Raw genomic sequence first — 13,624 nt, 5'->3', positions numbered from 1 at the left:
CCGTTTATGTTGCACATGTTGTTCGCGTTCCCAAATAAATGCTACACTCGTGTTAGATGGCACGATAAGGAAGCCTACCAGGAGACGAAAACCGATTTCCGGTACTTTGCAGGTGCTTTCAAATCTGTCAAACCCATGTCAAACAAAATATGATCGAATTGAATTGAAACTGCTGTTATCTGGATAAGTACATTTTCTTGAGTTATATCGCAATTATGGTATTATCAAGGTGTTTTAAAAATTGTATATTGCAACTAATAATACACAGAGCTGCAATCATCTAAATTATTCAAAACAAAACTCATCAGTAAGAAGACTTTCATAATAAACTAAGTAAATTGAAATCCAACAATATTTTTTTCCCCTCAAACAAAACATGCGCCTCATAAAAAGAAACATTTGCAATCCTTCATCATTTCATGGAGCAAATGAGCTTTTTCTCAAAGCCACACGGTTTCTTTCCCGGTACATACCACCGCCGGAAAGACGTTCGTTTCCGTGTCGCGAACGTTGAAAAATAATCCCAAATACCAGGTGCGCGCCTGAACGAAGTCTGTCATACACATTCACCTCTAGCTCGCACCTTCTAGTCGGTAGATTAATTCAGTCGAAGACAAGGCAAAACTTGTCGCAAACTTGTCATTGAAAATGCTCTGACATCGACTATAAAATAGAATAGTGTATCAGCGACGACGACGAGTTTGGGGACGTTGGAAATTTTTCGCCTAATCACTTTCTACTGGAGGTGCTGGTACACTGTCGATTCCTAAATGACAGAAATAGAATCCAAATGGGCGTAAATGACAGAAACTTAGAAACAAAGAAGTTTTGAATTTGTTTCCCATTTCAACCGACTTAAGTGCATGACAGTTTGAAAGTGTTAAGTTTTTTTTTCTGAAATTCAGCTTATGCCAACTACCAAAAATTTCAAATAGGTGCAAAACGGGCTCTTGCATTCGCACTGGAGAAAAAGCATATCGAAACAATATTCAGATTCAGTGGTTTAGCAGAGCATAACTGAGTAACATCCTGCTGCACTGTTTGCTGTGTGGTGAATGTGATATGGTTTCAAATATTATGGTAGATTAAATTTTGCGACAAATACAAGTTTCATACTGCGTGCAAGTTTTCAAGGATATTTTTTTCCGAAACGGTAACGACATGTGGTGTGAAAAGCATCAGGAAGAATGTGTCATATGGAACTTATTCATCCGGAGGAAGATATTGTGTGAATGTAATTAGCTGAGTTTTTTTTTCGAATGAGCATCCAAGTGAATGGGTGGTATAAAATCCGGGTAGTGAAGAAACGGCAATACAGTTTTTCACAGTTTAGTTGAAAACTTACCTCATCATCAAATAGGGTAACGACAAGTACTCCCGACAAGTGTCTTATTTGTGGCACAGACTCAGACAGTATTTATTTATTTGTTACCAGACTAAGGCCGGAGTGGCCTGTGCTGCACATAAAAGTCTTCTCCATTCAGCTCGGTCCATGGCTGCACTTCGCCAACCACGCAGTCTGCGGAGGATCCGCAAATCGTCCTCCACCTGATCGATCCACCTTGTCCGCTGTGCACCTCGCCTTCTTATGCCCGTCGGATCTTTGTCGAGAACCATTTTCACCGGATTAATGTCCGACATTCTGGCTACGTGCCCGGCCCACCGCAGTCTTCCGATTTTCGCGGTGTGAACGATGGATGGTTTTCCCAACAGCTGATGCAACTCGTGGTTCATTCGCCTCCTCCACGTACCGTCCGCTATCTGCACCCCACCATAGATGGTATGCAACACTTTCCTTTCGAAAACTCCCAGTGCGCGTTGGTCCTCCACGAGCATCGTCCATGTCTCGTGTCCGTAGAGAACTACCGGTCTTATAAGCGTTTTGTAGATAGTCAGTTTGGTACGGACCTTCCATCCACTCCTGCGGCAGAACCTCATCCTCCCAAACCTTGGTAATCACCCAGTGCAGCGCTCTAGCCAGTGCCTCACCACCATGTTTAAACAGCTCTCCAGGGGCTTTGTTATTTTTCAGCCAGCCGATCTCCTCCTGGATTTCCTGGAGATTCGGAGCCGGAAGTCGCATGTCCTGCGCGCGTGCTCCTAGGTTCATTACCATACCGCCACCGTTGTCTGCCATATCGCCATTCAGGTGCTCTTCGTAGTGCTTCCCAATCCTATTTTTATAGTGGGTTTTCATATCTCCTGGATATAAATCTCTTAAAGCTTGAACTCTATTATGTGCTGTCATTACTATTAATTTATCCCAAACGTGTCATCCATATAAGCGCAAGTTTTATCATTCACAGAATAGCTTAAAAAGTGTAATGTGAGAAAATAAAATACGTTTTTGACTCATATTCCGAACACATAAGCACAGTTTTCACATCGAAGGTCTTTGTGATACAGTGAACTCACCCTTACTCGATATTGAAGGGACCATTGAGTTAGGGAGTTATCGAGATAGGGAACACATTTTTTTTGCCTAAAATATCAAATACTTATCATAGCATGCAGAAATATGGTTTAGGATCATATGACCGAATGCTATTTCAACGAAAGGGTCATTACTACCCGAAAAGGTCATTTGGGTGAACGCCATTTGGCCTTATGCCGTTTGGCAAAATAGTTAAAATGTTTGCTTTGTTAACCTTCTGTCTGTGCTCTGGGGTCAAATTGACCCCAAATTGAAATTGCTATAACTTTTTTAATGTTTGGCCAATTTTAGTTTTTGGGGCTGTTTCGAAAGATAATTTAATCATCTTTCAGGTCGTTATCAAAGATTTACTATTTGTGGGCGGGTACATCGTGGGGAGGGGTTTTAGTGAACAAGGGTACAAAAACAGTGATTTTTTATGATTATTTTACTTATATCCGAAAATCCTACCCATTTTGAACTGCACATTTTTTAAAAAGATTATGCAGGAAGGCATGTGCTTTGGCATGAGGCGTTGATAAGTTTAGAACTCGGCCGCCAGGTGGTGGTATATTCATTATTTTAGACTACTCAAGAAATTCCGATATATAAAATTCTCCTCAGTGTGAATATTCTTATAGTTCAAATTTAAGAATTGGAAGAAGTGCTCATTATATTGAGCACCGCTTTGTAGTGCTAGACATCCTGAACAGTGTTACCGAATACAACTTGGGTGTAGGTATAAGGGATCTCAAGCTAAAGCAATATTTCATATATGCAATAGCAAGTACACTAGGGCCGCCTATTTGTAAATTTCCTAATTATTTATTCCGTCACATGACAGTCCATTCCCACCAGACGAACTTTGTTAAAGACGTCATCTCTACAAATTTCAAATTTGTGCGATAAGAATATTTACAATGGAGAAAATTCCATATATCGGAATTACTTGAGTAGTCTAAAATAATGAATTCAAATATACCGCCACCTAGCGACCAAGCTCTAAATTAATCAATTCCTCATGTCAAAGCACACGCCTTCCTGCATAAACTTTTTGAAAAGGTGCAGTTCAAAATGGGTAGGATTTTCAAAATAAGTAAAATAAGCATGAAAAAACACTGTTCAAGTAACCTTTTTTACGAAAACCCCTCCTCGCGATGTACCCGTCCACCTATAGTCAATCTTCGGTAACTGAAAGACGATTAAATTATCTTTCAAAACAGCCCAAAAAATCCAAAATTGGCCAAACATTAAAACAGTTATAGCAATTTCAATTTGGGGTCAATTTGACCCCAGAGCACAGACAACATAAGTTTTTTGAAAAAAGTACACTGTAGCGCATATTTTCAAGATTTTTCAAGCGAATTTGCACCTAGGAGACAGATCTCGGGGAGTTTTACCAAACTACCAAAAATTAGGAGAATCGGTTGAAAACTAAACAAATGGCAGCCACTCAAAGTGGCCTGGGGTCATATTGACCCCAGAGCACAGACAAAAGGTTAAATAAAGGAAGCTGTGATATGTTCGAAGTGAACAGTGAAAAGTGAGAACTGAGAAGTAAGATATGAGATATTCGAAGTGAGTACAGAGTGGTGAGAAGTGAGTACTAAGAAATGGAAGAGAGTACTTAGTAGTGAGATGTGCGCAGTAACTGATGAGAAGTGAGTGTTGGGAAGTTAGAAGTAAGTGGTGACAAGTGATATGCGATAAATGCGAAGTGAGAAGTAGGAAGTAAGTAGCGAGGAAAACAAGAGCAACAATGTTATGAAAACTTATATGTGAATATGTACGTTATGTGGAAGGTATTGATTTGGAAAATGTATTGGAGGTAACCACTTTCCCTTCGATGGGACTCGAACCCATGACCCTACAGTACGCTAGTCTGGTGCTATAACCAACTAAGCTACGAAGGACCTCCGTCGGCCTTCGCAACCTACTGAACGGCTACTGAACGAGCTCGAGATTCCCCAATTGGACGCATAGTCAAATCACTCGCAATCCATTTCTCAAACCAACACTTCCACATGTGTATAGTACACGTCCACATTAGAGGAGCGTGAGTATTTAGAATGTCTGGCGGCTATACACATTCTTGATTTGGAACAATACCTTCCACATAACGTACATATTCACATATGAGTTTTCATAACATTGTAAACTGACGTCCAAGTCGGGTGGTTTAATCCCCGGAAATAGGCAATTAACTTTGATTGAAAAGAACAACAAGTTCGAAGTGAAGAATAATAATTGGGATGTGGGAAACGAGATGTTGAGAAGTAAGTAGTGAGTGGTAAGATATAAGCCAGAGAGAAGAAGCAAGAAAAAGGGAGGTAGAAGTAAGAAGGAAAAAGAAAAAAGACGGAGAAATAAGTGAAAAGAAAGAAAGAAGAAGGTAGGATGGAGAAAAGCGGGCGAAGAAAGAGGGAATGAGAAAGACGGAGAAAGGAATATAAAAGGAGGAATAAGGAAGAAATCGGAAGAAGGTAAAAGGAAATAAGGCAAAAAGTAAAGAAAAAGGAGGAGAAAAAAGTAGAAAGAAGAGGGAATAAGGAAGCTGAAAGAAAAACATAGGTAAGGTAAGAAGAAAGAAGAGAAGGGAAAATTAAGCGAAAAGAGGAATGAAGGAAATTGGAGGATTAATTTCACAATTTTATATTCACACATCTCACTTCTCACCAGTCACAATTCCACTTCTCACTTCTCAATCTTCGGTCCTCAGGTTCTCACTTCTTTCTTTTCATTTCTCACTCCCCACTTCTCACTTCTCACCTCTCATCCTTCACTCCTCACTTTTCACCTATCACTACTCCCTTCTCAGTTAGCACGTCTCACTTCTCAATTTTCACTTCTTAATTTCGATTTCTTACTTCCCACATCTTACTTTTTGCCTTTCGCGTATACTAAGTATACGTAAAAGCTATAGAATCACTCCAAAACCGAACTTTTGATAGAAGGCTCGGAGACCCATAGTGTTATATACCAATCGACTCAGCTCGACGAATTGAGGTAATGTCTGTATGTGTGTATGTATGTGTGTGTGTGTACAAAAAAAAAGTGAGACACACTTTTTTGTACTTAGCCTTATCCGATTTGCTTGCAACAGATTGCATTCGACTCAGAATCCTTCCTAATTTTTCGCTATTGAAAATTGACCTAATCGGCCATTGCGTTCTGGAGTTATTAGAAAAACATTGATTTTTTCGATTGTATGACATTTGCCAGAAAACCGTTTGCCAGAAAACCATTTGCCAGAATCAATTTGCCAGAATGGTTTTTGCCAGAAACCCATTTGCCAGAATGGACCATATGCCAGAAAGCCATTCCCCAGAATAGACCATTTGCCAGAATGTAATTTGCCAGAATGCACCATTCCCCAGAAATAGTAAAACTGGAAATTCCAATTATTATTGATGGCTAAAGAATAGAAACAAATTATATAAAGAAGGTAATTTTGCATAACGTGGATTTGGCATTATTTATTAATAAAGGGATTTGCGGTATAATTAATTTTCATAAAAGGGATTATTCAACATAATGAACAATTTTCAGAAAGGTGGATACTATTTATCAAAAAAAAAAAACATATTTGTCTAATACAAACAAACTGTTAACGAATGGATATCATATTTCTTCGTCTCATTCCAGACGCAGACTTCATTTAAAAAATTAAATCATATCTAGAATTGGATAATATCATTTTAGGTCATACAAGACGCTGTTTAATTTCATTGAAGAAGTTATATCTACAAGTCTAAGCAAAATGTCTAAAAAAAGAAATCATATCCACAATTGACATATTCAACAACGGACATAGGCAACCACCTACGTTTAAAGAAGGGATAACATCTTCTTCTTTTTCATTGGCATTACATCCCCACTGGGACATAGCCGCCTCGCTGCTTAGTGTTCATTCAGAACTTCCACAGTTATTAACCGTGAGGTTTCTAAGTCAAGTTACCATTGTTGCATTCGTATATCATGAGGCTAACACGATGATACTATTATGCCTCGGGGAAGTCAAGACAATTTCCAAACCGAAAATTGCCTAGACCGGCACCGGGAATCGAACCCAGTCACCCTCAGCATGGTCTTGCTTTATAGCCGCGCATCTTATCGCTAGGCTAAGGAGGACACCGGGATAACATCTATCCTTGCCTTAATCGGAGCAAGCACCTTTTTTTTAAGAAATGTATCATATCCACCAATCACCATTGCTTCATTTCAGACAAACGCAAATTTTTGCAATATTTGCAAAGAAGGGATCACATCCACCCTTGCTTTAATTCGGACAAGCGCCTACTTTTAAAGAAGGAATCACATCCACCATTGCTTCATTTGTGGAAAACGCCTACTTTTAAAGAAGCGACCACATCCACCATTGCCTTAGTCCGAGCAAGCGCCTTCTTTTAAAGAATGAATTAGATGCACAATTACCCTTATCCGGAAAAGCGCCTTCTTTTGAAGAAGGTATCATATCGACCATTGCCTTAATCTTGGCAAACACCTATTTTTAAAGAAGGGTTCACATCCACCATTGCCTTAATCCGGGCAAGCACCTACTTTCAAAGAAGGTATCATATGCACCATTGTTTTAATCCTAGCAAACGCTTATTTTTAAAGAAGGGTTCACATCAACCATTGCCTTAATCCGGGCAAGCGCCTAATTTCAAAGAAGTTATCACATTCACCATTGCCTTTATTCGGACAAGCGCCTTCTTTGAAGAAGGGATCATATCCATCATTGTTTTAATCCTGACAATCGCCTATTTTTAAAGAAGGGTTCACATCCACCGTTGCCTTAATCCTAGCAAGCGCCTGCTTTTAAAGAAGGGATCACATCCACCATTGTCTTAATCCGGGCAAGCGCCTACTTTTAAAGAAGGAATTACATCAACCATTGCGTTAATCCGGGCAAGCGTCAATTTTAAAAGAAGGAGTCACATCCACCATTGCCTTGATCCGGGCAAACACCGATTTGAAAGAAAGGATCACATCCGCCATTTTTGCCTTAATCCAGGCAAGCTGCTATACTCGGCTTATGTATGCATATGTCTTATATACAGATTAGGTATTTTCAATTCTATTATCGACAACAACAAAGCAAAATTATAAAAAATGTCCCTTATGCCAAATGACCCTCTATTTTAACTCTATTTATTTTTAATTTCATAGTTATGCCAAAAGTTTATGTCGTTAAGAATTATTGCGCATACTGGGCAAACGCGTGCATGGCAAATAGATGATGACCAATTCTGGGGAATGGTCCATTCTGGGGAATGGTACATTCTGGCGAATGGCTTTCTGGGGAATGGTGCATTCTGGCATACGACTTTCTGGGGAATAGTCCATTCTGGCATATTGATTCCCGCAAAAGGTCTTCTGGCAAATGACTTTCTGGCGAATGTCATACAACCATTTTTTCCCCATTTTTTTTTTCGATTTTTTTTTTTTGAAAACTGCTGCAATGCATTCAAATGGACGCAAATAAATATGAATTGATGAAAATAACTAAATGTATCTCCCTAAAGTGAAATTTTGTCCTTGACGAGAAAGGCACCATCACCGCTAGGTGGATTATACTGGGTTTTATATCTTACTTCTCACTTTTCACTTATCACTTCCTATTTCTCACTTCTTACTTTTCACTTCCTTCTGAGGGAAAAGAAGAAATAATGAAGAAAGAAGGAAATAGGTGAAGAAAGAATAAAGAAGAAGAAAATAGAGAGCAAAAATATGAAAGAAGAAAATTGGAAGGAATATGGATTAATTTCACAATTTTCAATTTTCACATCTCACTTCCCAAGCATCGCCACTTGTTTCTCAGTGAGTAACAACAACTGTGGTGTGACATACTAATGCTCTGAGTTATGCTCAACGCGTCATATTTGGAACTTCTTTGCAAGGAATGTAAAATAACAACATTGCCAATGACAACAACATTGTCCTCTCTTGCAAATGTTGGGACAAACTCAACTCGCAATAAGCGTTTGTCCCAAACTGCAACAGAATAGGACAATGATCGCCTGCCGCGCATTTTGAGAAGTAGTCGGTTTTCGATGATGTTTTTAGTTGAATAAGTATCAGTTATCAATGTTTAGACATAAACTTAACCATCTGTTCACATGGTTTAAGTTTTACTTTTGAAATATACAAGTTATCGCAGTTTAAAAAGTTCACAACAATTTTCTCTCCATGTTTGTTGCAAATAAAACGGAACGCAACATTGTCTTTATTCTCTGCAGATGCGGACAAAGAGTTGTCGCTATTCTCTTTTGTTGCTTGTTTTTTGCATTTTTCAGCGACAATTACATTCCTTGCTCCTTTGTGACACAAAAAGCGCAAGAGGTGGAGCCTATTTGTAACATCTGACGGCTACAATGAAAATAAAAACACAAAAATCAACCGGGAATCGAACCATGGACCTTGAGATTTATAACCTTCTACTATAACCATCACACCATCAATTCTATTTAGAGATTCTGCTCCAAGTGCACTATATAAACAACAAAGTCATTTGTAACTTCATTGTACTTTATACGGAACATGCAGGGTACTGTCAAAAAGAAAATACTGCTCAGTTGAGTTCAAAGTGTTTTGCAACATATCAGAAACATTGTCGTAACAGCAATGAACCGAAGTGTTATCAATTCTGCAACTTATCTGTTTTGTTTCTGATATGAAACACATTGAATCCCAAATCACCCAAGAAGTCAGATACGTGGCATATTGCGACGCCACGGAAATGAAACATCGTGTGTTTCTGAAACTGGAAAGTGGCTTTAATGTGACTCGATGTATTGCCAGTGTCTTCAATGCAATTTATTAGGAACAAATAGATGTTGCGCGTGCTGCTTGGGATTCTTACCAGTAAAATCCCACTTATAGCTTATCACTTCTCACTTCTTCATTCTCCCTCCTCACTTTTCAATTCTCACTTCTCCATTCTTCCTTCTCACTTTTCAATTCTCACTTCTTTTGGTTCACTTCTTACTTCTCAGTTCTCACTTCACGCTACGAAATTCTCATTTCTCACTTTTCACTTTTTCTTCTCATTTCTCACTGCTCACTGTTTACCTCTCACTCACCACCTATCACTTCTTAATTAACAACTTCCCCTACTCACTTCTTACTTTTCACTTCTTACTTCAAACTTCTCACTCTTCCCTTTGCATTATTCGCTTCTCATTACTCACTTTTCACAACTCACAATCAAAGTTAGTTTTCAACTATTCGGCCCAATGGCATTCGGTCAAACGGAATTCGGAAAAATAACCCAACACCGTGTGTATCATGTATGTGAACCGTTTCTGACAACGTTGAGTTAGTGAGGTGGATATGCATTGGAAAATTAACTCGACTTAGAGAATATCGAGTAAGGGAGGTATCGACTTACGGAGGTAACGCAGTATGCTAGATTCAAGGGACTTTGAATTTCGTCGAGTGAGGGAAAATATCGAGTTACAGAACATCGAGTTAGGGAGAGTTCACTGTACATGAATTAATACATTTCTATAGATCAATTGTTTCCATTGGGAAGCGAAAGAATAGAACTTTCATATCTATAAGCACTGGATAATCTTATTTTACAATCAATACTGAATGATTTTATTCTGCCAAACTTTACCTCAAATGCCGAACACTTTGATTCAAATTTCGAACACCACCTTAAATGCACTAAAATGCAAAAGATCAACGTTATCACATTGTTGGACAATTCTAGTGACCGTAATATGTATGCCTGACGTAAAAATTCGTTCATTTATGCAATAATAACGGAATATTTCAGATAATTCTCCATGTATTAAGTGTTCGGAATATGAGTCTGTTCGGGATTTGAGTCAAAACGGTTTCTTCTCATGAAACTATTCAAAGCACGGTAAACGTCCTCCTTTATACCGCTGTTCATTTTTCAAATCACGTGTTGCTGAGTGCGACTGCCAAGACAGCTGAATGGACTGAGAGCTAAATCATTTCTCCTCGTTTTCTTCAACAGGTGATGCACTGCTCCAGGGATGTCTGCATGGGTAGCATGATGTTTCCGAACACAATCGGGACCGAAACGAGAAAACCAGATATCGTCCTGCAGCACGCCAAGGAGTTCCTGGATCAGTACTATTCATCCATTCGAAGGTTAGTGCTTCACGGGCTAAGGGTCCATGCATTTACCCCATGGTGTTATCACGTTTTATTTTTGGGATTCTCAGAACAATTTCATTCCCCGTGCAGTCTTATCTCTGCCACCACTCAATGATGGATTGTTATGTGATTAAATTAGCAAATTCAAAAGTCAAGTATCGCGTCCAAGCGTGTCACGTAAATCCACCAGGACAAACTGCAAGATTGAAAACTCCCACAGACAAATTCAACGGAATCAGAAATAGCACCGTCCCAATTCACACACTCACTGTACCTACAACATCCCTACAAGCGGATTTGCTCGTCAGCTGACTTCCCGTTTCTCGTTATCCTTTGTCAGATTTTCCTGTCCCTGCTAGCGGAACGTATCCCACATTACATTAAGCTGGCCAGGAACGATGATGCTGAAGCACACAACTCTACTATAGGCACCGAAGCACCAGTTGTCGGTTGAAAGTTCAACACTTCAAAAAGAGCAACCTCAGCTGAGTAAACTGTTGCTCGCTGCTATTTTTCCTCGCGTACAGTCTCACTTGATACAGCGCAACTGAGCGCGGGAAGGAACTTTTCCTTTCAAAATGCCAGACGGATGTGGCAGAGAGGAGGCTTTTCCCTGAATGGGGAATTCCAAGAGCTGCTTCTGGGTTGGCTGCCGCTTGCTTACGAGTGGATTCCACTCTATGCAGTCTGGCTCAACAAAATGGACACATTACCAACAACTACCTGCCTAGTTTGTAGCGGCATTCACTCGAATCCATTTTCTGTGGTTGTCGAGACAGCATGGATGGATGACTATTCCCACAGGTGTTAGGTTGGCCTTGTTTGTCCACCCGCCTCTCTCGGGGGGATTCGGGAGGGGGTCGCCTTGAAGCTTTCCATTCATATGCAGAGCAGCTAGCAGCATCAGCACGGTTCGGTTACATACCGTTCTCCTTCGGCGGTTGTTTGCTGAAGGGATTAAACGATCGTTTAACGGGACCGCAATAGGACGACATGGGTGAATGATTCGGAAGGAATTTTAAAGAGCTTATATTTAGGGAAATATGCTTTTTGCGGTGGTTTTGGTTATGATTTGCGGTGGAAGAGATCTAGTCAAAAATCAATCAATAAAGGAATTTGCCCGGTTTTTGGCATATTTAGCTATTGTAGCTAATTAAGTTGATACCTTCAAAAGAAAAAAAAATTGTGCTATTTTTTTATGATTTTTCCAACCCGTTGTGAGCATTTTGAAAAATGCAGAAGTATCAATTAAAAAGCCGTCTCATGCAGAATAAAAGTATATATATAAGGGGGGCCAATAGTTAATAGTTACAATGTTCTAGAAAGTTGGAGCAGAATTATCAACGAATTCACCCGACACAAAATTTGGAATTTGGAATCATAACCAATTGAGGCACCATACCAACGTTATTGCTTGATCATAACTTTAAACTACATGTATGTCCCGTTTTTATCAACACGGTCCGTGAGTTTCAGTTGACAAAATCGGAATAATTTTCTTTGAAGATTTTTTTAGCTAAATTTTTTGTAAAAATGATATATTGCTGGGAAAATGTTGGATTTCAGGTTCTAACGTTTTTAAATGCTAAGGGACTGTCCATAAACCACGTGAACATATTAGTGGGAGCCAAGGATTAGTGAAAAGACACCAAAGTTATTATTGATTACCAATGATGACTGGTTGAGGTTCCTGGCAAGTAAGGAGTGCATCAAGGGGACATCCATAAATAATGTCACGTAAAAATCAACAATGTTCAATCCCTCCTCCCTTTATTTTCCCGCCTTTTGTTTCCAGAAGTTGAATAGATCTTTTCCCTCGTGTAATTTCTAGACGCCACGTAATGCCGTCAAAATTTTCCCTGATTTCCCTAAACAGAGCTTCCAGGCTTTTATATGAATAGGATATGAATAGTAAAATTGCTAAAATTAAAAAAAAAGTTTTACTTTTTTTAACTTTATTTATTCTGGTCAAATTCATAAGAACGCCGTACTTACAATAGTAAGTTTTCATCGGTTATTTTTGTTTCTTATAACAAAGATTCGAAACTATCATCGAACATCCACACGGAAACAGAGTCAGTTATCTTTAAATTTAAACAAAAATATTAATATAAAACATGTATACTAAATAATGATCTTACTCTGGGAACATGCCGCACAACATTTATCAAGGACTGCGCTTTTGATTTTCCGCAGATGTAGAATATCGACAAGCTCAAAACCATTCTCTTCTGCCCATCGAATGGTATTAGTTGAGACATTCGACCGATTTTTGATCACTACAAGTGGTATTATCAAACGGAGCCAGGTTTTCAATGTCCATTGTCGTTTCCGACTCATCCAGGTCTCCATCCTCATGGCATTCTTCTTCGGAGTTTTGACCAACCTTTACCATAGCAATAATATCCGCATCGTTGTAGTCATCAACGCATAAGTCCTCTTCAAGATATTCAGAAGGTGCGACATCCGTTTCAACATTCGGCATATTGAATAACGCCACCAGAGGTACATCATCTTCGTGCATCAATTTGGTGCCAACCACCACTCAGATGTTCTTCCACAATCTCTGAATCACATTTTGCGACACTTCCATTCAGGATTCTTGAAGCCAGAAGGCGACGTCCTAGAGGTTCACTTGCTTAAGACGCTGTGCCGCATCACCGCCACCAAAAATATTTTCGCTGTGTAGTTTTTCGCGGTACCTGGACTTGATTGTTTGGATAACATGTTGATCCATTGCATTGGCTGAATGAGAGGCGTAACGTTGGGGGGCAGAAAAAGCACAAAAATCAAGCCATCTTCAGACACTAGCTCATCCTCGAAATGATGTGCCGAACAGTTGTCCAAAAGCAGGACAGCCTTGGGTTCTATTCCTTGCTCTGCAGCAAGATTTTCTACCCTTGCACAACAGGAAAAAAGAAGGTATTTTTGGCCAAAATTATGAATCCTGCAATAAACAGTGGTATTCATCATAAAAACATAGATAGAAAAGAAAAATATTTTTTCTGAGCCTTCAATGGGGTATGGGGCCAACTTACGGCATAGTATCGATTTTTGTCATATTCTACAAAACCA

General features: G+C 39.3%; 1 protein-coding gene across 3 annotated transcripts in view; it reads left to right on the top strand.

Annotated features, from left to right (window-relative positions):
- LOC134213609 (nitric oxide synthase) overlaps window positions 1-13,624 on the top strand; it is a 398,640-nt gene that overhangs the window by 222,851 nt on the left and 162,165 nt on the right. For all 3 annotated transcript variants that reach the window (XM_062692837.1, XM_062692835.1, XM_062692836.1), the window contains exon 4: window positions 10,407-10,543. In XM_062692837.1, the coding sequence (XP_062548821.1) occupies window positions 10,407-10,543 (137 nt within the window). The remainder of the gene's footprint in view (window positions 1-10,406; window positions 10,544-13,624) is intronic.

Source organism: Armigeres subalbatus, chromosome 2 (assembly GCF_024139115.2).
Source record: "Armigeres subalbatus isolate Guangzhou_Male chromosome 2, GZ_Asu_2, whole genome shotgun sequence".
Taxonomy (NCBI): domain Eukaryota; kingdom Metazoa; phylum Arthropoda; class Insecta; order Diptera; family Culicidae; genus Armigeres; species Armigeres subalbatus.
The sequence above is the reverse complement of the archived record's forward strand: the minus strand, read 5'-3'. Positions and strand labels throughout refer to the sequence as shown.